This window comes from Gossypium raimondii, chromosome 6, assembly GCF_025698545.1.
Source record: "Gossypium raimondii isolate GPD5lz chromosome 6, ASM2569854v1, whole genome shotgun sequence".
In the NCBI taxonomy this organism is placed as follows: Eukaryota; Viridiplantae; Streptophyta; class Magnoliopsida; order Malvales; family Malvaceae; genus Gossypium; species Gossypium raimondii.
The window spans coordinates 50,732,569-50,758,916 of NC_068570.1; the positions used below are offsets into that span (position 1 = coordinate 50,732,569).

The 26,348-nt window shown below is 32.3% G+C and overlaps 1 protein-coding gene across 15 annotated transcripts; it reads right to left on the bottom strand.

The window, feature by feature from the left end:
* Window positions 1-1,131: 1,131 nt before the first annotated feature.
* On the bottom strand, window positions 1,132-6,928 carry LOC105771516 (putative pectinesterase 11). Of its 15 annotated transcripts, none has more exons than XR_008196959.1 (7): window positions 6,784-6,928; window positions 6,578-6,683; window positions 5,539-5,685; window positions 5,218-5,276; window positions 3,342-3,375; window positions 1,619-1,854; window positions 1,132-1,515 (listed from the first exon to the last, which is right to left on the bottom strand). XR_008196959.1 is itself a non-coding variant. In XM_052632725.1 (5 exons), exons 3-5 carry the CDS (start codon window positions 5,638-5,640, stop codon window positions 1,491-1,493), a joined length of 363 nt encoding a protein of 120 aa, XP_052488685.1. In that variant the 5' UTR covers window positions 5,641-5,685; window positions 6,578-6,683; window positions 6,784-6,928; the 3' UTR covers window positions 1,132-1,490. The 15 variants fall into 15 exon arrangements, 1 of the variants encoding a protein (XP_052488685.1); XR_008196957.1 differs by having other exon boundaries at window positions 1,619-2,355; XR_008196960.1 differs by lacking the exon at window positions 5,218-5,276.
* Window positions 6,929-26,348: the final 19,420 nt, after the last annotated feature.

The window sequence follows — 26,348 nt, forward strand, 5'->3', positions numbered from 1 at the left end:
ATGCATCTATAGGTCAAGCCGGAACGATGCGTTTTGGTCAAAATTTTTGCGGCGCATCAGTAGAAGCGCCACTAAAAGCTGATATATAGCGGCGTTTTCTGGTAAGCGCCGCTAACGACGCTACAGCTTAAGACGAAACGTTGTGTTTTGATTTAAAATTTTTCAGCGTTTTTAGTTAAGCGTCGCTAATTTCGGGAAATAGCGGCGTTTTGTAAAAACCGCCGCTATTGGCTCTATAGCTGAAGACCAAATGTTGCGTTTCAGTTAAGATATTTTGCGGCGCTTTTTATATTGTGCCGCTAATACTGTGATTTAGCGGCGAGTTTCATAAGCGCCACTAATTCTAATATGCCTGAAGACCAAACGCTGCATTTTGGTTAAGATATTTTGCGGCGCTTTTTATATAGCGCCGCTAATACTGTGTTTTTAGGCGTTTTTCATAAGCGCCACTAATTCTGGTATACCTCAAGACAAAAACGCTGCGTTTTTAGTTAAGATATTTTTCGGCGCTTTTTTTATAGCGCCGCTAATACTGTGCTTTAGCGGTGTTTTTCGTAAGCGCCAATAATTCTGATATACCTCAAGACCAAAACACAGCGTTTTGGTTAAGATATTTTACGGCGCTTTTTATATTGCGCCGCTAATACTGTGCTTTAGCGGCGTTTTTGCATAAGCGCCACTAATTTTAATATACTTCAAGCTCGTACGCTGCGTTTTGTTTAACATTTTCTGCAGCGCTTACAAATAAACGCCGCTAATTGTGCTCTATAATAGCATTTTTGTAGTCCGCCGCTATTGCTGCTATTCCTGAAGATTAAACGATGCGTTTTGTCAACATTTTAACGGCGTTTTTGTTTACATACGCCACTGATGATGTTCTTTTACGATGTTTTTTTAGAAAATGCCACTACATGTCTGACTTTTTACGGCGTTTTACAATGAGCGCCGCTAATGCTAGATTTTTAACGGCGTTTTATGCTAAACGCCGCTAATGCTCGATTTGTAGCGGTGTTTGTTGTCCAAACGCCACAAAAGATGCCGCTAAAAGCCTGTTTTGGTATAGTGACGTAATGCATATTTTTCAAAAATATATTGTACTACTCTATTAATTTTTTAAATCATCCCCACAAATCAGGAAATTTAGTTTTTTTTTTGTTGATGTAATTACAAATAAATAAACAAATAAATATGTTAAAGTTACAAAAAAAGAAAAAAAACAGATAATAAGGTAGAAAAACATATGCACAACAACATTAGTAATCGACATCAGTATATCAGCTAACATTTAAATTTGATGTTGTTCATGATCAAGCATGTGCAGTTCGATTGTTAGAAATGGCAGTAGAAGCTTTCTTAAAATGGGTAGGCGTAGACCTAATTCAACTGCTTCCACCCATCATGTTCTTTGTCATGAAAATCTCTACCTGTTTGGCCGTTAGCTTTTTCTACCGTTCAACCCTTTTTCTTGCATTGACTCTAGGTCCATAACATTAATATTCGTTGCAAAACACCGTGCTATTGAATCAAGAAACCAAAACACCATTTATTTAGCTCCAAAACCTTAGAGTAATCATGTAAGAAAAGAATAAGTTGATCTTCGTGTGATTTTTTTCGGTACCTTTGCTTGGATGTGTCTCCCCAATCATCCCACCCTTGAGGCAGTATCACATTAGACATGTAGGAGAGGGCAAAAATCACCTTGAAATACGCAACCCATGTCCTTCCTAGTAGAGCACTCCTTACGCGAATGATCTTGTAACCCAAGAAAGTGAAACTTGTGTCATCCGAGAGAGACTCCCTCTCTTGGGCTGTTATAAATGCACCTCCTTTTGAGATTGAATGTAAATGATACCTCTAAAACGAGTAAAATAAATAAATCCTTATGTAAGTTTATGGTTTAGCTAAATAGGCCAGCAATATATAGGAATTGCAACACTCTATACCCAGTCCAGTCAGCCGATCCGAGCTATAAGGTGTTACACCAATAGATTTTTATTTAACAAGCACATATGTAAATGTCATTACAAAATTTTACTTATAATGTACAAATATCATATAAGAATGTTGTATTACCAGAAATATATATCAGATCATTATGTCATATTTCCGGAATATATTTCGGGTCAAAATACCATATTTTCATAAACATATATCAAACCAGATTGTCAAATTTTCAGAAACACATATATCATATCAGAATATCATATCAGACCATAACAAATGCAGATATATATCCTTCCCCCATCCACTACACACCAACTTCGTCCAACTAATCACACCAATTAGGACTACAAAAGTCCATTCATCCAATCACATTGGGTTGTGGTGGTATGCCACTCAAATGGTGCAACTGAGCTGCCAAATATATATTGCGGTTAACTGCTGAAAAAGAAGTAATATTGCCTAAAAACACTTCCTCCAACATCAAAACCCACCATAATGCACATGCAGAATCATAATATCATATGTTCATATTATATAGTCGAATCTAATAGCTTATCAGAAAAAATAGCAAAATACGTATAACATACATGGTTTAGAAAATAGCCATGCTTAACTCACGTACCTACTTATAGAGAATCATAATGCATTGTTATACTTATCAAAACTTATTTAACATACCTCCTACACTTACCGATGTTTGTTTACTGAAACTTATGCTTTTCTGGGCCTACATAATACCCACGGACCAAATTTTTGAGTCCCTTAATTTTCCCCTAATCGAGCCACAAAATTGGCCCAAAAGGCCCACACGACCCTAAAACTTAGCCTGTGTGGTCCACACAGCCTACCACATGGATGTGTAGTGCACACAGTCTACTACACTGGCTACTTCATTACACACGGCCGTATGCTCCACACGGCCAAGCAGATATCCTACCACATGGCCGTGTGTAACACACGACCTACCACACAGTCGTATGGCGCTGGGCAGTTTCGAAAGCGGCCCCTATTTCACAATTTTCTCGAGTTTCAAGTGAGGTTTTGTGTTAGTTTCACACCCCTAATGGTAGATTTGATTGACCACTCAACTAGGAGCTCATGAATCCTACATTCAGTCATTAAATAACACCAATTAACCGTTACAGACCTATCCAAAATAACATCTTTTATCAAAAATCTAACCCTTAAATTGATATTCGAGTACTTACCGCTCGAAAAATAGCGTCCAGAAAAAAATTACCCTGCTGGATTAATTTGATTTTCACACACTTCGCCTATTCAAGAACTACAAAATACTAATCATAATACTGAACGAAAACAATACCAACATAACCCCACCTTACTCCTAAAAACAAGCTAAAAACAAGACATCAGAAAAATAAATAAATGGTACTTACACAACGAACAAACTACTATCCGAGGGCAATTAACCTGCACGAACACAATAGAAGATTACTTGATGGTAGTCAAGAATCAAAAGAGAAAGAAAGAAAAGAAAAGAGAAACAATTCGAAGAAAAAAAAGGAAGAAAACAAAATGTGAGGAAAGTGAGGGAGGGTTGGACGGTAGAAAGTGAAGAGTAAAATTAGAAGACCTTCCATCATTATCCACATCATATTTTTCTTCCAAATTTAAAACAAAAAATATTTTTTTCCCAGTTTACATACACAGAGATTCCAACAAAAGACCTCTAAGTAAGCTAAAGCTTTACCATTAAATCATCAAGCTCATTCTTAACATTAGTTGAGCAAAAATAACATATAAGTTGGGTCTTCTAAAGTTAGAAGGTGAAACAAAAATTTAAGAAAGGGATTTGAACATAAGACCTCACACATTCAAACACAACTCATAACCACTAAACCAAAACAAATTACTTAATATAATTCCCACAACCTTAATCCAAAACAGGGCGTGACCACTCTTGATTTCACTAACCCAAATTCTTCCAACACGGTTTCTGGGATGTAATAGTTAGTATAAATATTTTTATTCTACTTAAAATGCTAACGTGAATTTTAAATATTGTTAACATGGTTAAAATTCTTTCACTACACCAAAACAGGCTTTTAGCGGCGTTTTTTATGCCTTTAGCGGTGCTTTTTAGCGCCGGTAAAAGTATTTGCGGCGTTTTTGAAAGCGCCGCAAAAAATGTCGCTGTTGTCAACGCCGCAACGTTTGCGGCGTTTTCAAAAATAAACACCGCTATAGACCATGACCTTTAGCGGTGCTTTTCCCACAAACGCCGCTAAAGATCAGGACCTTTAGCGGTGCTTTTGCACAAGCGCTGTTATAGATCGAGATCTTTAGCGGCGCTTTTCCCACAAACGCCGCTATAGATCGAGACCTTTAGCGGCGCTTTTCCCACAAACACCGCTATAGATCATGACATTTAGCGGCACTTTTTCCACAAATGCCGCTATAGCTCAAGACCTTTAGTGGCGCTTTTCCCACAAACGCCGCTATAGAACAAACCTTTAGCGACGCTTCTCGCAAAAACGCCACTAAAAACATAACATTTAAAAAAATTATTTTAATCAAATAATATTCATTTTTATGATAAATATTATATTATGTTTTATTTTTTAAATTTGAACTTTAAATATACTTTCAAGGATAAATAAAAAATATTATTTAAATTAAATTTTCTATGAAAATTTTAACTTTAAAACTAAATATAAAAATTAATGAATTTAGTTTTAGAATTTAAAATAATAAATTAATAACACAATTAAAATCCAAAAGTTAGAACTCAAGTTGTCATAAATATTAAAGTAAAAATAAAAATTTAGAATCAAAACTAAAATAAATAATACATATGAGAAACAGACTGACTAGTTGAACCTGCCTATAACTATACACATTGCAAGGTAATAAAAAATACAATGCAGTCTGCTGCACCATCTTTGAAGGCATTCCAAACTATATCCTGCAATATAAACATGCATTATTCATAAGAAAGATAAAATGTACAAACCACACATGTAGGGAGAGGTGCATCACAGCTTCACATACGCTGAAAGCAAGTGATGAAATTTTATTCACATACACTGCTGCATCACAGCTTCACAAGCTGGTCTAAGTTCATAGGCATCAGAGGTGCATTAAAAATAATACGAATTATTGTATATATGTAAAATGCTATGGTCATAATAATCCTCTTGCAACAAAATAAGGTCTGAAAAGGGCAGAGACACATTATACCTTCATATTTTACGAGATATTAGACAGTAGAATTCAAAATTCACAAGCAAATTGCTATAAATCCTGTTATACCTCCACCTCTTGGAGACAAATTTATGACTAGTATTTCCTTCAACATCTGGTCCATCATCCTTCAAAAGAAAATTATTACTCTATATGTGATAAAGGCTCAGCACAGAGGCGAATCTTAGGACCTTTTGAAAATTTAATTACATTTATCTGATTGCTAGCTGATGGAATGAAGTGGATCCAAAAGAAAACAACAAGGAGCCATTGCACTCATCCAAATTGTGGGAGAAAGAATTCTGGTCTTTTTCTTAAAAAAAATTTTGATAACATAAAATATTTTAAAAATTTTCAATAGTATTATATTAGTTTCTAAGTAATACAAACCTCTGCTTCTGCAATAGCATCCTCTCCCATGCCCCATGAGATACCATCAAAAAGAGATGCTTCTACTCTTGCTCGTCTAAGTGAAGCTTCCCGGTCTAACATCTCTTCTCGGATCTTAGCTTCTCTTATGACTTTCAAGTCTTTTTCCTAGAACGCAAAAGCATGAAACAAATTACAGCAATCAAACACAAAAAGACAATTGTATATATGCCAATTTTAATGACTGAAACAATAAAACAATGTTGCATTTCTTTCTAGTTCTTCCAATAAAAGAATACAATAGAACTAAATGTTAAAGCAGAAGTGAAGATCCTGATCCAGAACACAACCCAATAAAGTATTCTCTCATAACAATCCTTCGAAAGATGTCAAGTAATACAAGTATACTAACTGAAAAAGATAAAACTAGATTCTAAATTGTTAATTTGTTGGACTACTTCTTTCAACACTTGGTTTGTATTTTATTTTATTTTATTTTATTTTCAAATTTAAAAAGAAGTGTTCCACACAAAAATGTGGCAAGAAACTCATCAATGTACAGGAAGTTCAGAGGTTTAAGAAAATTTAGCAAGCCATCCTAGCCACTGTGCTATGGTATTCAGAGAATATGAGATAAAAAATATTGAGCTGTTGGATGGTGCCTCATGATGTTTTAATTTCCCAGCACTCAAAAATTAGATGGAAATTTTAATAAAGAAAAGATCTGCAAGTAAAGAAAATAATTTAAGTGTAAAAAAAAAATCAAGGAAATCAATTTAAAGAAAACCCCATGCTTGTTCTTTGCATAGAAAAAGATTAACTTTTGAATTAATAGTTAAAGTTGAGATATTCCATTAACTTCGGAAACAGAGAATCAAAGAAATAGGTTAGCATAAATCATGAATAAAGGGATTTTAAAGTGAAAACAAGGAACAAAATGATCAAACACTGAAAAAATTTAGCAGATCTAAGACTCAAAAGCAAGCAAAAAGTTAAAACCCAGTAAACACAATAAAACAATAAGAAAACTGAAGAAAAAAAGTTTTTTTTTCATGTATACCTGTTTGAAGCAGAGATCAAAAGCTTAGAAATTTGATTTGCAAAGGAATCAAAAAATCAGATCAAGTAAGGCCAAAAGGCAACGAAGATATTTTTCTTTTCGTCTCCTGCGTTTCAAACATAACAAGCTCAGCTATAAAAAAAGGTGCAAGAACAGAGTGTATTATTACAAATAATCATAAGGGTACTAAATGAAAATTTTTGTACCAAATTAAATATTAGTTAATTCACGGCGGAGAAGGGAATGAGAGGCTGTGGAGTGGCCTTTGGGGTCTCATCAGCCATGGGAGTGCAGAGTGTTTGTTGGAGAGTAGCAACTGAGTAAATATTGTCGGCCATGGGAAATTAGGGATTTCAGGGGGGGAAATTTGGGGTAAAATGGCGCCATTTTTTAAAGTTAAATGATTTTTGTGACGTTTTTTTATAAAAACGCCGTTATTATTTGTCTTTTGCGGCGTTTTTCATAAAAACGTCGCAAAAAATCATTTTATTTTGAACACAAATTATTTTATTTAAACTAATATTTAAACTTATTTATTAATACTATTTAAACTAATATTTAAATGTTTAAATATATTTTATTTAAACTTATTTATTAATTCTATTTAACCTAATATTTAAATATATCAAATGGTTTAGATTAAATTTTTTAAATATAAAAGCATTAATTAATTGTATAAAATTTTATCATTTAACAAATCTCAAGTAAACCTTAACTTTAAACCCTAAATTAACCATTTAATACATATAAAGTCTATCTATTATATATATCTCTTAAATAATTTAAACTATACTAATAATTTCAATATATATAAGAACACATTTAAAATATAAATTAAAAAAATAATTAATCTAAACCCAAAACCCTAACTCGACCCCTGAATCCCTAAACCTTAAATCCCTAACTCTTAATCCCTAACATCTAGCCCCTAAACCCTTAACCCTTAAACCATAATTCGTAATCCATAATCCCTAAATCCATACTCTCTAACCCTTAAAATATGAACTCCTAAACCGGCCTTAAATCTTAAATTAATCATATACCTTAAACTAAAAACCATAAACAAAATTATAATTATCTCTTTTACATAAGAACATATTTAAAATATAAATTAAAAATAATTAATATAAACCGAAAACCCTAACCTGACCCTTGAATCTCTAAACCTTAAATCCCTAACTCTTAACCCCTAACGTCAAACCCCTAACGTCTAACCCTTAAACCCCTAACCCCTAAACTTTAAATCCCAACCCTTAAACCATAATCCCTAATCCATAATCCCTAAATCCATACTCCCTAAACCTTAAAATAATAACTCCTAAACCGGACTTAAATCTTAAATAAATCATATACTCTAAACCAAAACCTTAAACTATAGTGATAATTAATTCAACATTTTAAAATTAATACTATCTCCTTTACGATTATATAATAGTGATAATTAATTCAACATTTTAAAATTAATACTATCTCCTTTACGATTATATAAGAAATTTTTAATATATAAATTAAAAATAATCGGTAATCATGTACCCAAAAACTTTAAAATTATTTTAAATAATAGTATTTTAATTTTTCCATGTGTTTTATTTCAATTTATTTCTACGTGTCATTTTTTTGAAGATTTTAAATATTCAATTAGAAATAAATTTAATTTTATTTAATTAATATAAATAAACCAATTAAGATAAAAAGCTTTTAGCGGTGCTTTATCAAAAACGCCGCTAAAGCCCAGAGCATTAGCGGCGCTTTATCAAAAACGCTGCTAAATCCCAGAGCATTAGCGGCGCTTTTTCAAAAAAGCCGCTAAAGCCCCGAGCATTAGCGGCGCTTTTTCAAAAACGCCGCTAAAGGCCCGAGCATTAGCGGCGCTTTTTCAAAATCGCCGCTAAAGCCCCAAAAGGTCAGAAGACGGCGTCGTTGGGCTTATGTTAAAGCCCCAAAAGGTCAGAAAACAGCGTCGTTGGGCTTATGTTTTTTGCGGCGCCAGAAAGCGCCGCTAATGCTTATTTTTAGCGGCGTTTTCCATAATTCACCGCTAATGCTAGATCTTTAGCGGCGTTTTCCAAAAAGCGCCGCTAATGCTCAATCTTTAGCGGCGTTTTTTATCCAAACGCCGCTAAAAGCGCCGCTAAAAGCCTATTTTGGTGTAGTGTTTGTTAAATTCAAGTCCATTATAATGTCTCATTTTTGCAACATGGTTAACAAGTGAGTTTTGTTTTTTGGCATAATAACAAATTCAACCTTTAACGTTTACATCTTTTATCAATTTGATGCTTATTCTTTTTTTTTTTGAGCTAAATTTGACCTTCAAGATTTAAAAGAGTCGAATTTGATACTTTTAAAGAGATTTAAATTGTTGTTTTTAACATAAAAACAACTAAAACATTAAAATTTTTAATATGGCGTCCTCATGACAATCCACGTGTAATTCATGCTATTTTCTTATTTTTGAACTTTTTTATTTTTTATTTTTAAATTAATTTTTAACATGACATATAAGACAAATATTGTCATATCAACATAAAGTATAAATGAATTGCCTTGCAAGTTGCCACACATTCATTTGATAATGACCAAACATTGAAAAGAAAATTAAGAGTGTGTTTGAAAGAAAAATTTTAAAATTTTGAGATCTTTAAAATGCTAGCATTTTAGAATTCATCAATTCAAAATGCTAGGAGTTGTAATTGCTTTGTTTATATAAATAATAGACTTAGTAAAGAATTGTAAAAATTATAAAAACTAATTATAAAATAAGAATATACTAAAATAAATAATATAAAAATATTTAATATGAATGTCATTATATTTGTAAAATTTTATAAATATTTTAATAAAATAAAATTTAAAAATATATTATAATTAAATAAATATTATTTTTAAAGTTGAAGTTTTTATCTTATAGTGGGACCATATGTATTAAATCAAATAAAATTATGAGGAAATTTGAAAAACCGCATATTTTGGCAGAATTTGAAAAAGATATTGAGCTATTAAAATCTCCTTTTAAAATTACTCACAAATTTTGGATTTCACCAATATATTTACCCAAACAAGTATATTCAATTTTAAAATTTTGAAAACTATGATACAAATGAAATCCTTCCTACAAGTTATTCAAATACACCCTAAAAGATTGGAGGAGAAAGAGGTTGATGGAGATGGAGTTTAACCAATCTATGTATCAAAGAGTTCCTTAGCTTCCAAATCCCATGTAATCTACTATACATGTTCTCTACATTCTTTTTTTAGACCAAGGTTTTCGTTTTACAATTCATGAAGAGTAATTTTTTTGAAGTTCATGGTAACTTTTCTCAACAATGCTGTTCGTAAGGTTTGAACTTTAGCTCGTTTCCTTATAACATAGTCAAATTTTTTTTTAGATTTGAGATAAATTTATAAAATTTTAGGGGAAAAACTAAAGAAATTTGTTAAAAGGGTATAAATTGAATTATTAATTTTTTAAGGGCTAAAATGTAATTTTAATTATTAAAAGGGTTAAAAAGCTTAAATTAACTAATTAATTGCTGCTAGGTCCTCAATCATTTTCTAAATTAAAAACTCAATAACAATTAAACTTTTACAATTTAGTCTCTAATATTTAATTAAGAATTTTCTCGGTTAAATTATTTAAACAATATTCATTATATTTTCATATTAACTTCATTAATCCTTATATTTCATCCTTACAAACTTGGTTTTTTGAAAATGGGGTTTCGAAACCACAATTTTCGACACCATTTAAAATTGGGTCGTTACAATAGATGAGTTTACACATTTCAGCAGAATAAAAAAAGATCATAAACTAAAGATTTTGTTAACAAAAATTGCAGACTCCATATAAGGCAAGTTATAAGGCTGAACAGTGCCAAACAGCAATGGGCACTGCTCGTGGCACTCCTCATAATTGCCTCAATAATAAAACCTCTATCAAGTTTTAACATGTCACACCTGGTTTCCTTTAAACCCAAAAATTTAGAACATTTAGGGATTTAATTGAAAAAGACTGTAAAGTGGCGGTCTCTACTAAAAGATCAGAAAATATAGTAACTGAAATTGGACAGGGTTGAGAACCAAGTTTGGTTCGATTAGGTTAGAACCAGCCAATCCCTTAGTGGGAGATAAAATAATTTTCAATGGACGGTTTTTACATGGTCAAAAACTGTGCAGGAAGGGTTATAAATAGCTAAGAGGTAACTTCCAGGAGGGATTTCATCTCAATTCTATTTCATTCTCTCATATTCTTCATCTTCCTTGGTTGCTCTAAGTAAGCGGTGGTTATAGAAAGCTCTGCATGGAGCAATGATCGTGAAGAGTTGGAGAAGTAGAAAATCCGAGGAGCTAGTCAGGTTTCAAGTCCTTCAGTGTACGTAAGATTTAGGAAACATTATTAAGGGTTTTCAGAACCATTTTAGGTGTTCTGCATATTTCTGGAAAATCTGAGTTTAAGATGCAAATACTAAGTTTAACTTATGATTTTAGATTTTTCATGCTTAGCTACCAGGATAATGGAAACTCTGGCATTCAAAAAAGCCAAGCTAGGGAGCAATGAAGCATTAGGTGAGTTTCTACACTCTACCTCTGGAATGATAAATATGCTAAGATTTCATGGGTTTATGAGTATCCACCATTCTAGTTTCGTATGCATGATCCCAAGATGTTTTATTTGCAAATGCATATATTGCATACGAAATAAGGAAAAGGGTCTTCGTTGGGATTAGACGAAGTAAAGAAGGGAAAATGGGTAATTTTGTTAGATATTACCATACAGTGTTGCCGTGTACACCTATGATGTGTGAAGCTCTGAACCTTGAGGAGGGGACACTGTGGTGTTTGAACATCAATGTTAGGAATGGTGAAATAGAGGAAGGGGTGGAATACAATAGGAAAAGCAAATGAGAAAGATCATGGCTAGGCAATGGGTCTAATCGGGGGCTATATGCCTAAAATGAGTAAGACCAAAGTTGAAAGATGTTATGGCATGATATGATGATTTGATGATGAAAATGAGTAAACTATAATTGAAAGATGCTATGGCATCATGGTAAGTAGGACAAAGATCATAGCTGAAACATGCTATGACATCCTTGGTAGTCCATCGAGACAATAAACACGGGGTTATATTGTGTAAGACTATAGCTGAAATATGCTACAACATCATAGAGAGTCTGCTGGGACAGAAAAACACGACGAATATGAGGTGTAAGACCATAGCTCGACTTTGGCAACCAATAGAGTCCACCTAGACAGAAAACACGAGGAATTTTGTTAGGACACTAAACACGGAGTAGTCTGCCAGGACGACAAACACGGGATTATATTACATAAGACCATAGTTCAGCTGTGCCAGCATGAGGGAGTCTATCAGGGAAATAAACATCAATGGATAATCAGGGCAGTAATCATGGGAAACCCCACAAATAAGGAAAATGAGGTAGAAGAAAATTGGAAGTATAGACATGAATTGGTCAGCCAGAGGGTCGAAGGAATCCGCCAATGAATGAGAAGCATAAGAAAAGTGGGAATAGACTTCTAGAATAGTAGTTACGAAAGCCAATTAGAGATATGGGTGGTAACCTAGTAAGAAATAGTTACAAAAGATGACGCGCTAGTGATGCCAAAAGAACAGATGAACAAAAGATGGATTATCCAAGGATATCAAATAAGGGTTTTCCAATAAGAGCAACTAAAGAATGTTCAGTGAAATTCTATTCGTTAAAGGTTGAGCATAGGAAAAACAATCAGTTTATAAGGAAAAGAGAGGTTAGTTAGAACTCATTAACAAAGAAAGATACACAGAATGACAGATATGTCTGTCAAGACTATTCTTCTTTAAGGGGAAACCATTGAGGAAGTGTTAGCCAAAAGGGCTAGTTAAGGGAGGATGTAGTACGAAAGAGAAATCGTGAACCTTGATGATCACTCAGTGACGATTGGTTGAGTACTGTAGGCTATAGTGGTCCATGGTAGGAGGGCGTGCTATGCTTAAGGTTAAGGTAATATGACAAAAACGAGTTATAAAGAAGTAATCCGACCACTATTTAAACTAAGTAGGATTTGGTTCGCTAGAGTGGCGTGGGATCTTATTAGTCATGCCCATGGATAGGATGTGGGAAAGGTATTAAAATTTATAATAAGGAAAAGTGTCTGCTGTAGACTAAATGGATGTGAAAGAACTCTTAAGGGGAACAGTGAAACCAAGGGGGAAGAAACACATGTGAAGGAAAGATAGAGTCCACAAAAATGGTGGGAAATTTGAGGAACCACCAAGACGGGTCAAAGGGTGTTAAAAATCGAGATGAAAAAGTTATAGGAGGTCAAACATGAAATGTAAAGTGGGGAATCTACTAAGGGTTATCAAGTGGTGGTAAGATGTCCAGGTAGTGATCGCCAACGAACACACCGCCATTTAAGTTAGGTGGGCGTTAAACATAAAGTAAAGCTTTTAGTTCTTTTTTGATCTAAACCCATTGCTAGTTGGGGAATATTTTAACTATTAAAGGGATTCACTAAGTTCATTTGAACTTACAAAGTTTTTGACTTATGGTTGTAGGGTTTGTGAGATAAGGGGCTCAGGGAAGGACCAAGCCAAATCATGTCGAATCAAGGATTCATTGTTAGTGTAGAGTCATGCACGTAGAAAGGGGGACATTTAAAGACTTCAACGTGGAGTCGAATATACATATATTGTATTTATGTAATTCCTTTAAAATCCGAAGCGGAGACACTGAACTTTTATTTTATTGTCGTTATTGTAAAGGTTTTAAATTAAATAGATAATGAAGTCTGATTTTAAAATAGTGAACACAAGCATGTACGATAACCCGATTTAGTTGTAACACTCCATACTCGGATTCGACGATTGGGTCGGGTAAGGTTTTTACATAACAAGCCTTTCATATTTAAAGCATGAATCCAACTTCACTAATTAAACTTCAATCCATCAAGATTCACCAAAATCTCATTAAATCAATTACCCTTTACATAGGTTTACAAAGGATCATAAAATCATCTCATATGTTTTTGGTAAGTAGATCACATAAGAACGCTTGAAAAATAACTTAGCTTGATTCAATCTCTTCTCCAATAATAAACATAATATTGTTTGCGCAAAATCCTCAAAATGATGAAATCAAATAATTAAGATATTTTGGTCAAACATGCGAACAAATAAGAAACGTTATGAGTTTGAGTAGTGTCAGACACCAGTGGGCACTGCTCCTTGGCACTCTTCATAAAGTGCCTCAATATTTCCAAATAAAATTAAGTTTAATTAAGAACAAAAATATATATTCTCAATAATGACACAATAAATGTCATATTGTAAAATTATAATTATTATTTTTACTCTAAATACTTATTTTAATATATAATTATGATTTATAAATTTTTGCTAGTGATGCAATCACTTTTATCAATTATTATAATTATATTTATAAATTTATTTCAACATCATATATACTTTTATTAATTTATAAGTTATAATAAAAAGAAAAATTATAATTTATCATTAATTTATTCAAAATTGAGATTAATAACTATAAAAGAAACTAAATCCTTTTCTTTTTAAAAGGAAAATGTTATAACCAATACAACTTAGTAAAATGTAATTTTAAATATTCTTAGGTTTAATCAACCAAACACCAAAATTTTACATTTCAACCAAATAAACTAAATAAAGTAATGTAATTTAACCAATATTTAACCCTATAATTATATATTCTCGTACTTGTTGTAAATCCATCTATAAATGGATGTCCATAACCCCTTAAATTTATCCTATTGTAACTCTTAAAATATGAATGTCCATAACCCCCTAAATTCATTATCTTGTAACCCCTAAATCATTTATAGGGTACCTTAATGTTGATCCTTAATGGTTTGTAACTTATGGTTTTTCAAGCCTTGTAAATAGAGGGCATATACAAGCTTATTGGATGCTAATGTGAAAGTTGAATCATCCTTTCATCTTTTGTTATTCTCGCTTGTTCATTCTATATTTCTTTTAAGTTTTGTAGCATGTTATCAACACGAGCCTTAACAAGTTCATAATGAAGTTCATGTCACTGCGACTATATATAACTTGCCTGTAAAGCTCCTGTTGAACTATATACCTTGTACGTATTTTCATCATTATTTTAATTTTTTCATCATAATTTTATAGAAAGAGAAATATTCAAAGAATACAAATCAATTTTTTTCTTTTCTAAACTATTTTTATTTATTCATCATTTTTTTCAAAGGTTACTAAAATAAATTTCATCATTTCAATTTGTTTTAAGTTATTATTTTTACTATTTCTCTCTATGTCAATATTTGACATATTATTATTTGAAAATTTGGTATAAATAATTTGATTGTTTTTACTATTGAGAATGTTTATTATCATGATCTTGCTCAAAGTGATTGTAACACCCTATGCTCGACCCAATCGTCGGGTTTGGATATTAAGTGCCACAATCAACCCGAAAACCTAACAAAATTTTTAGCCTGACTTACTTACAAACTTAAACAATATCAATTTATACATGCATTTCTATTGTTCAATCTTACTTGATTTCATAAAAACAACATTCAAGTCCAATTTTAACTCCAATATGTTCCTTGTCATACACACAATAAGTTCTTACAAACAATCTATCTTATTAAAAATGAATAATGATTTACAATTTTAATTAGAGAGTTTAATAAAAATACTTTAAAATTTATCCACGAGGTGTGACCTCTAGACCCTCCCCTATATGCATAATACAGCTATCGCGCATTTCGTGCAATTCTAGCAGTGTAACACCCTAGATCTAGTGGGTCTAAAGTTTCGGCATATAGCCATAAATAGTCTGTCTAGCATAATGGTATTCGTCCAAAAGATTGTTTTGGCCTAAACATGTAGGCGTATAGTAACCACCACAATAGTAAGTAAGAATTTGATTTTCTAATATTCTGCCATGTATTAAAGAGAAGTTCGTGTTAAAAAATTAAGGGTAAGTATAGAAGGAGTATTCGCCAAAAGTATAGTACGCCTAGTTTGTATGGAATACTGTGCTAGTTAGATTTTAAGTAACGTGGTTAGAAATCAACTAAAAGCCAAGCTGGATAATTGTGATTGCAAGGAATTTATTAATATATCTCTCGGAAACTATAGGGTATTAAGAAGGCAAGTTCTGAAACGTATGACACTTGTTAAATTCTACTAAGTAAGTTGAGTCATATTTATATGTGAGAGATGAGTTCTGAAAAGGTTCTTCTTTTTTCTTATTTTTCCTTAAGTGGTATTTACAAATACTTTCTTTAAACCTGAATGCATCTTTCATCGATGATCTGGAAGCTATGGTTATTTTATGATCAGTGGTTACTTCGCTTCAAGGTGAGTATTTCAGCTCTCTATGTTAATTTCTGACTGAGTAAATCTAAATGTGGTGATTGAATAGTAAGACTGTAAGTATAAGGTTTCTGTATGAGATTGTCACCGATTGAGATGATAAGTAATTTGTATGTACATGAGTAGTAATAGAGAAATTATGTTTCTAAATAGTGGTTATTGCTAGTTCGAGATGGATATCTAGATATAGAGTTTTGAATCGCAGTAAGTCAGAATCAAATGAGTCTCTACTCTGACTATTGCATGTATACTATTCATCCTGAAGTATATCTATATGAAAGTGATCAAACTAGAATCTGAAGCCTTGAATAGTATAGTATGAATATGATACTTATAAAACTATAGGAATAAAGTTATATGGAATTTTGAAGTTTGTCGAGACTGTAAACACGAAATTTTATATGGAATTTTGAAGGAAAAAGTACATGGCCATGGCATACTTTGAAAAAGATATGTTAAATGACATTTTATCTAAGGGGGTTCTCTGTGTGTCCTAGAGAGATGATGGGCAAACCTCACACAATGAGTTTAGGCAAATACATATCTCAAACACGAAAATTATGGGAATGCCTATGTGACATCCTATCAGCCTTTGTGGCGTACTCTGAATGAATTGCCTTTGTGGCATACTCTAAATGGATCGCCTTAGTGGTGTACCTTACATGATTGTCTGTATGGCGTGTTTTGTTAGGCCTATGTGGCGTGAACTGTCAGGAATGTTTGGTAAGATATGAATCTTAGTGTTTGTCTCTATTGTAAGATATGTTGAAATTCTTTTAGTTTTGTGATAAGTAAACCTATGTTAAGGTATCAATATGTTATGAGTTAAGAGTGAATAAGTCTTAAGGGTTCCCATGAAAAAGATATGTGTATTTGTGCGTTAAAAAAGGTATATGTTATGATGATTTGAAAATGTGGAAAGTAAGGGGTATTGAATCTTCTTCCAGATTATTCTGAATCTAAATTAGTGTTATCTTGGGTTATGGGATTTCGTTAGAATGGTTTATGCAGTAATTTATTAGTATGGATGTGTGTAGTACTGAATCAGGGTATGTCTGAGTATGAATTGATGGTATTATTTTCTATGTAAGTATTCGCCAAGCATATATGTATCCGCCTGTGATAAATGTTAGTGAACAACTATTTGAGAAAAGAGTATGAGTTATGGAAAAGATTATTGGAAGTGATTTTTTAGGGTACGCACTGTTAAGAAATTACTATGGGACAAGATATTTATGAAACGTTTGGAAGGATACCTCAATTAGATAGATAAGGAAGATTGTGTAGGACAAGAGCAAGATAGCTAGAGTTTAAGAGTATGGTATTTTTTGGTTGATTTGTCATAATTCAGTGTAGCAAATTAAACTAGTTTTCGTACTTGAAGAGCTTGAATATGAACAATTTTAATATGTTTTAGCTATGTTTTCTTAGTTTAGTTAAATTCAATAAAAAGTTCATTTTGAGTCTTTTATTGACCTTAGGGACCAAATGAGGCCTAAAGGCGAGCTAACGTACTTACTAAGTGTGCAGGAGACTATTCAAAGCCATAAGAACTCAAAGTTGGTCATTGTGTTACAACATAGGGAGTTCGATGTCACAACATCGGGAGTAGAATGATAGAATTGCTATACTGCCTTGGGTGTCGCTACATCTATGTCGCGATACACCCCTAAAGCTACTTAAACCATGCATATTGCCTTTGATGTTGCGACACAGGGACTATGTGTTGCGACATCGGTTATGTATGGGAAACACTTACGAGCCAGGGTCATTTTGGTCTGCACAATAGAAATTAAACACTAAAACGTCAATAAACTTAAGGTTGAGGGCAGCGACAACCCTAACTCTATAAATAGGCTCTTAAAACACTTGTTTAAAGCTTTCAATACTTTAAGTTTTCTTTGTAATTTTAGTTTTTAGTTTTGCTCTCTCTTAGGCCTTAGTTTTATGTTCAATTCTTTTTGCTTTTGTGCTCATTGAAGAACGTGATTTATAAACACGATCAAACTATTGTGGATTCCGTGCTCCATTCAAATACATCTCAGGATTTTTTTAAAACTTTTTACCTGAATTTTTTTTAATGTTCATGTTATTTATCAAGTTCCTTATGTTTATGAGATTCATGCGGAACTAATCCTCTTATGGGGGATTAGCTAGTGGAGGTGTGATGATTAATTGCTATGTAGGGTTTTCTTAGTGGATCAACTGTTTGGGAGAGGAAGAGATTAAACCCTAGGCCTGACAACCTTAGGAAGTCATTTAGGTGGGAATTAACCTAAAATTGGTATGTTTATTAGTGAATACCTTAGCCCCGAACCGGTCTGGACTATAAGGTAATAAGTAGTCTCTGTCGACTTATTAGTTTAGTGGAAGATCGAGAGATGTTATTAGGGTAACGACTAGTTGATTGAATAGAAACCCGAAATAGAAATTAGTTACGACTACCAAAATGAGCTAATCACCCATGTCTAGATCTGATTAAGTTTATAAGTTAGTTTTCTTAAGTCTCTTTTATTTATGTTATTTGTATATTCTTCCTTATCAAAACTCAAAATATTTCCTTTTATGTTTTATCGTACTATAATTTATTTAAATAACTAATTACTTCTATTTGCGTTTAGGTTGGAACTAATTTAGTACTTACCTCATTTGCATACGATCCTTGGAGTAATCACCAACTTCGTTGTAACTATATTACAACCTGACCCATACACTTGCGGACACCGCCTCAAATATATATCTTTAGTTGCAATATTCACACTCTGGACGTTGGTACATCTGGAGGCAATCAGTGGTGGTATCCGCTGAAATAAATGATGCTAAATAATTGGCACCCAAAATTTCATACAAGAGTGCAAAATATCCATCAAGGTAATGTTATAATGAGCTCACTAAGTACTCCTTTACTTATAAGATTTGTTATTACCTTTCAAGCATATGAGAAGAGACTTCGCTTGGAGGGACGAAGCCAGGAGTATGCCAAGGTGGTGGCGGAGTGGGCTATTATGTATATAGTGGAGTTGTGTTGTAGTCTAGGAATACGCCTTTCGAGTTTGTAATAAATAAACTTCCATTTTGTATGGGTTTGAATCGAGTCTATTGTAATAAGATTATTTTAAGTTATTTCCTTTGTTTTCATACAATAAATTTTTAATTGAAATGTCAAAGAACATGTTTAAAGAAATAAGAAAATTGTAAACTTTTTTTTGTTAAATGATTAAGTTTTGTGTAGTAACATCCAAAATCCAGACCCAGTGAATTGGGTCGGGTTTAGGGCATTACAGGTAGTGTCTAGCTTGTTCCCTTCTCATAAACCCCAAGTCATTCATTTACTTTATGTACAAGGCAGCAGAATTATAAGTTTAGATGAACTTAGTGAGTTCTTGTAACTTGATATTCATAGAAAATTCTTAAATTGTTCGAAAAAGAAACTTTTCATGCATAAAATTAAAACTCTCTATGTATTTTAGGGGATTCCACAGTTAGACTGGCGTTTTTGACACCCATACTTTCTACGTATCCACTGTTGACAGACTTATCGACAAACTTAGTTGGTGATGTACTCTTCCAAGTAACCCTTTCCTTAAATTTAACCTTGCCTGGATCCATCCAAACTTCTATTTCGTCTTCTTGACTTAGCTCATCAAAGAGAACCATATAGACAAATATGCAAAATATCGACTACTACTTCTAGTGGACTAACAACTGTCCTTGCCACAACAGCGGATCCTCACCTTAATCCACTTATTTCACACTAAACTCAACATATGTTTACCATATTACCCAAACAATTACCCCTTTTTATCCTTAGTCCTTTCATAGACCCTCCCTTGAGAAGGACCCAATCTAACATCCTCATTTGTGGCCTTGAATACAAGATTTGGTTGTTTTCTAAACACCCCTCTTTATTTGTGGACTCTTACTTACAAGTTAGTCTCATAGGACTTTTTCACTTTAGACAATTCTACTAAAATACTCCTAGTAACAGATAGTTCTTATCAGACTACTTCTTTCTTAGATTTCCCAGGGTGGGCCTTTACATTTGATAGTCCCAATGGATTCCCCACTCCATGTAGTCTTGAAGGACTTCCGTTAATTCCTGACGGACTTCCTAACCAAAGTAGTCCTCGACAAACTTCATTCTTAAAAGAGTCTTCGACGGACCTTCCTACTCTTCGCGCAACCTCTTTATCCATGAATACATAGGGCTAATATTTGTATAATCATCTAGCTTTATTACAGCTAAAGCTGGTTTGCTTGCCAACTTTGACAGGTTCTAATGGCGAATACCTATTTACCCATACTTTAAAGGAATTCTTCCTTCTTCTCACATATACTCTTGTTAGAATGCCTCTATCAAATACACTTACCATAGGAATTTGATGAAGCCACTCATTACCATGCCTGTTCACTTTCGCAAACATGCCACGCTCGTTTTGTCAAACTACTCGCTGCACAAGTCATACAGTGATTTCCCTTTTTGTGCCCTGACAGACATTCTGCTTAGTATCCCGCTGAACTATCCCATGTTTATTGTCCCGACAAATTATCCCATTTTTAATGACTCCGAGAGTATTTAAACCACTTTCGAGGTGTTGTTCTGTAGAGCTTATATATCATCGTCACAGTGTCGCCCCATAAAGCCTGCAGATCGTCGTCAAGGTGTTGCTATATGGAACCTATAAACTAATATCACGATGTCACCCCGAAGGACCAATCGATAATTGTCGTCATGGTGTCATTCTAGCGAGCTAATAGATAACCATTCCACGATATTACCCAACTCCCTTGAGTCCCAACACAATCCTCCCATTTCTCCATTACGTTATCTTTCCCTATATTCGTCTACCCAGTCAAGGTAATCCCTCCAAGGTCCACATACAATAAAAACATGTTTTACACACATAACAATGCACTTATTTCTACAAAATATAGTACACCATATATCAATACGATAGTATAAACCGCATCTTGCATACTGAGAGCATACTTGCAAGTATTCATATTTTCCATAGCATAATGCATGATTATCCTACTCGTTCATTGTGATCACACACATCAATAGAATTTACACTGAAATCACAACAGGTATACGAACAAAACATTCCAACACAACAAAAAAAAACCTAAAATGGAGTGTAGAATCTCACCTAAACTCCTTCATCCTCGACAAGTTAAATTTTCCAAGCGCCAGAGCCTCTTTTGTCCTGGCATCTAAGCATGACAACTACATATCGGTTAAACTGAAGATATTAACCCGTTAAAACCCAGAATCCAATATAGTACAGAGACTTGCAAGAAGTCTTTACTACCCTCTTTCTCTAATTCACTAGTATATAAAGACTTAAGAGATTATTGGTCTACTGGGTTTCTCTACTTTCCAGACTCTCGTCTCACAATTACTGCCCCATGCAGAGCTCTCCATGACTTTCTATTCTTCAGAGCAACCAAAGAAGGCAATGCAGAAAGGAAGAAAACTTAAACACAATTGAGAAAATAACCCTTTCCACATTCACCAACACACACATATATATATCCCTTTACGCATGGTCTCCACCATCCCTTGCTAATCATTATGCCTCCCACTAAGGAACTAGTTGGTTCCAACTTAACTAAACCAGAATTGGGATCCAATTGATTTCCAATTAGCCATAAAATTTTCTAGACTTTTCAATAGATCTCGTCGACTTTCTATATTATTCAATTAACTCCCAACTCTTTCTTAATTTCGGGCTTTAATCGGAACCGGGTGTGAAAGTGATAGTTCCTTTTATCGACGATCAAAACTATCCTTTATGATTTCCAAGATCTTAGACAACAAGATGCAAAGGTTTTATAGGAAGCTTCTTTTATTTAATGTTTCATATCTGATTTTTTTAGCTAATTCATGATCAATTATAATTTTTTTGATTAACTTAATTTTTTTATGATCTTAGACAAATGGTGAAAGATTTAATATCAAGTATGGATTTTGATTCGTGCTCTTGACATTAGGGTGTCTTAGTATCATATAAGTTATTTTGAAATAAAAGTTTTCTATCGATGAATTTGAATTTGCTTACTTTTGATAAAATCATTAAGACTCAACATTGAACAAGAAAGTTGCTATTAAAACTTTCGTAGAAGAAAAAATTGAGGTAAATTTCATTTATCACATTACATGCTTATATGTACCTGTATTTTTGTTCATAAAATTTATTTTCCTTATATGCTATTTGATAATTACTTGGTAATTATATCCGAATGGTGATAGATTAATTTTAATGTTATAAATTGATAGATTTTAAATCACGATTCATAATATTATCGATCATTTTTATTTTCAAGGCCTAAGGTTCATCATAATATTTGACCTTGCATCGGTTCTTAGTCATCATTAAACTAGTTTTTTATATTTTTATTTGATAGTTTCAATTTATATATATATATAAGTTTTCTAAATTCTAGAAATAATGTGTTTTTGGACTTTGATATTGTTTAAAATTCTCTTAATCAACAATGATTGAAGTTATTACATATATTAATAAAATCAAGATTCTTTCACACCAAACAATCAAATATTATTTCACATCAAACATGTTTGTTTAAAGTCATTTTAAAGATAAATTCTAAGGAATACCTAAATTGATTTTTGGGTTAATTCTAATATAGAATTTCAAGTATAGTTGTTGCCTTTTTAATTCTTTAATTATTTTGGTTGGAAACATTTTATAAACTTAAAATGATTATTACTATATTAATTTGGCGTTGGCATTTCTATGCACCTTATTTGTATTAACCGATTGTTGTTTGATAAGAAGCATAAAAAAGGTTGTGTGGTTTGATTTTGTAAATTCCTTGTATTTTTTCTTACTATACAACCCTTAAAAACATGTTACTTTTGTAGAGATGTTAAAGGTAGTTCATACGTTTTATATTATTCAATTTGTTAATTATTTAGAGAAATGATATAAACAATTATAAGTGGAAAGGTTTTAGTGAACATGAAATGTATTCTTTTGAAGTATATTTCATCCATGTCTCACGATGGTTTATGAAATTTTTGCTAGCACTAGCATTATATCACTTTAGTATTTTAGATGTTAATTTTATCCATACATTTGATTTATAATAAACTCCATGCATGACTTAACTATTTCTTTCTAGTTAAGATTCAAAACTCTTGTGAAAAGTGTTTTAAAGTATTTTGAATTGATCTCGTGCTTTCTTATGGCTAAACAAAATAATGAGTTATTTGTCATTATTGACAAATAGATAATAATAATAAAAGGTGGATGATTCAAATGTTACTTCATGTTTATTTTAGAACATAATGATCAATGATTTATACTAACTAACCATTTATTGAAGCGTATGATATCTATATAATTTTATTAGTAAAGAATATGATATAAACTTACATTATTGCTCGAATTATTTTTTGCACATTCCTTGAAGTGAATGTCTACAATAAATATAATAAATTTTATAATCATTTTTATCATTAAAGTCAATTTGGACATTTAAAGTTTTGGCATATTCTTTGAATTAAAGATTACAAGTAATTATTTGCAAATTATATTTCTTTTATTAAGTTAATGACATTATGGACTTCATATTGATGTAGACATTTTCGTAAGTAAATGTCACAATATTGTTTATATGTGGATACAAAGTAAAAGGAATGACAATAAAATTAACATTTGTCAAAATTTATATTGACATTATTAGTACAATTGAAAAGCATGTTAAAGTAAACCAAAAGTTTACTGATACAAATACATTTACTACTTGGTGTGACCAGTTAGACCATTTTGGATCGTATATGATGCGAAAATTAATTGAGACTTCATCTGGACATTTATTAAAGAACTAGAAGTTTCTTTAATTTAAAGAATTCTCATGTGTTGTTTGTTCTCAATGATAATTGATTTTTACAAACTCACTGGCTAAAGCTGAGATTTAGTGTCTTGCATTTTTTCAATGAATATGGGTTCATTCATCCATCATGTGGATGATTGTGATATTATATGATTTTGGTAGATGCATCTATAAAATAATCACATGTGTTATCAACTTGCAACCTGTCGCTTGCGAGATTGCTTGTCTAAATGATTAATTTTAGATTATGCAATTGAAACAATTCATATTGCTAATTCTAGAGAATTTACGTCCCAAACTTTCAATAATTATTATATGTCAATTGGGATAAAAGTTGAACATTCTGTAGCCCATGTTCATATATAAAATGGTTTAGTTGAATCGTTTATCAAACGCCTCCAACTAATAGCTAAACCATTATTTATGATAACAAAGCTTCTTATTTCAAAATGAGGTTATGTTGATTTACATGTTGTAAAAATCAAGCCAATAAACTATAAATATTCCCCTTTACAATTGACTTTTGGTCATGAGCTAAATACTTCATATCTTAGAATTTTTGGATGTGCGATATATGTTTCAATTGCTCCACCACAACACACAAAGATGGGTCCTCAAAAGAGATTCGGAATATATGTTGGGTATGAACCTCTTTCTATAATTAAGTATGTTGAACCATTAACTGGAGATTTATTTACTACACGATATTTTGATTGTCACTTTGATGAAACAACATTCCCAACATTAGGGGGAGAGAATAAAAAGTTGGATGAATAAAGTACTTGAAATGAATTATCATTGTCTAAGATCATTATACAAAGCAATATGAACCAGAAGTTCACTAGATAATTCATTTTACAAATCAACTGTCATATTCATGTACTGACCTAAAGAGAATTACAAAATCTCACATACCAACTGAAAATGCTCCAACATCGATTGATGTCCCAATAAGACAAACTCTTAGTACAAAAGAAAGTAACCCATGCTTAAAGCATGGAAGACCAGTCGGTTTCAAAAATAAAAACCCTCGTAAAAGGAAATGAGTAAACATTCAAGATGGTCATATAGTGGAGGCAGGGATTCCTGAAGAGACCTATGACATAACTAATTATAAAAATCAAGAAGAGATTCAAGTACCTGAAAGTGAAAATAAAAATGATAAAAATAAAGAAATCTCGATAAGTTAAGTCAATACGAGAAAAATATGGAATCGAAAAAATATAGTTGCCAACAACAATTTTGCTTATAATGTTACTATTGAAATAGAAAAAAAATGAGGATCCTTAGGCTAAATCTTTTAAGGAATGTAAAAATAGAAAAGATTGGCCAAAATGGAAAGAAGCAATTCAAGCAGAATTGAATTTTCTAAACGTGAGGTTTTTGGGTTTATAGTCCAAACACCTAAAGATTTAAATCCAATAGGATATAAATGGACATTTATGTGAATACGAAATAAGAAAAATAAAGTCATAAGATATAAAACACGACTTATAGCACAAGGATTTTCTTAAAAGTCTGACATTAATTAGTAAGAGACATACTCTCATGTGGTGGATGTAATCACGTTTAGATATCTTATTAGTCTGACAGATTGATGCTATTACAACCTATTTGTATGGCTCACTTAATACTGAAATTTATATAAAAATCCTTGACTGATTTAAAATCCTAGAAGGATATAGAGTTCCCCAGAAAAATTATTCGATGAAAAATTATCCAATTTGTCCATGTGTCTTTATAAAAAGGTCTGGATCAAATTTTGTGGTCATTTCTTTTTATGTTAATGATCTAAATATTATTAGAACTCTTGAAGAGCTTCAAAATGCATTAAATTGTTTAAACAAAGAATTTGAGATGAAATATCATGGAAAAATATTTTTTTTCTTGGCCTATAGGTCGAACATTTAAAAGATGGAATTCATGTCCATCAGTCAACTTATACGGAAAAGATCTTAAATAAATTTTACATGGATAAAACGCATCCATTGAGTATCCTGATGGTTGTATGATCGTTAGATGTAAGTAAAGATTAATTTTGTCCTTGCAAGAATAATGAAAAATTTCTTGGTCCTGAGTATCATATCTACGTGCCATGAGGGCATTAGTGTATCTTGCAAACAACATAAGACCTGATATAGCTTTTGATGTAAACTTGTTAGCAAGATTTAGTTCTTCTCGAACACGTAGACATTGGAATGAAATTAAACATGTATTCAGATATCTCATAAGGACCATTGATATAGGATTATTTTATTCAAATGATTTAAAATCTCTATTAGTCGGCTATGCTGATGCTAGATATTTATATGATCCACATAAAGGTCGATCTCAAATGGGATATTTATTTTCATGTGGAGGTACTGTCATATCATCGCATTCAATAAAGCAAACATTAACTATCGCCTCTTCAAATCATACAGAAATAATTGCAATGCATAAGGCAAGCCAAGAATGTGTTTGGCTAACGTTATTGACCCATCATATCCAGAAGATATGTAATTTGTCTGTACAAGAAAGATGTCAATT

Bases quoted from the DNA above. Each gene is read 5' to 3' on its own strand.
- LOC105771516 (XM_052632725.1), bottom strand. From the start codon at position 5,640: ATGTTAGACCGGGAAGCTTCACTTAGACGAGCAAGAGTAGAAGCATCT. The intron at 1,855-5,538 runs GTTTGTATTACT...TACTCGTTTTAG, and splicing joins ATGCTATTGCAGAAGCAGAG to AGGTATCATTTACATTCAAT. The intron at 1,516-1,618 runs GTACCGAAAAAA...TTGATTCAATAG, and splicing joins GGAGACACATCCAAGCAAAG to CACGGTGTTTTGCAACGAAT.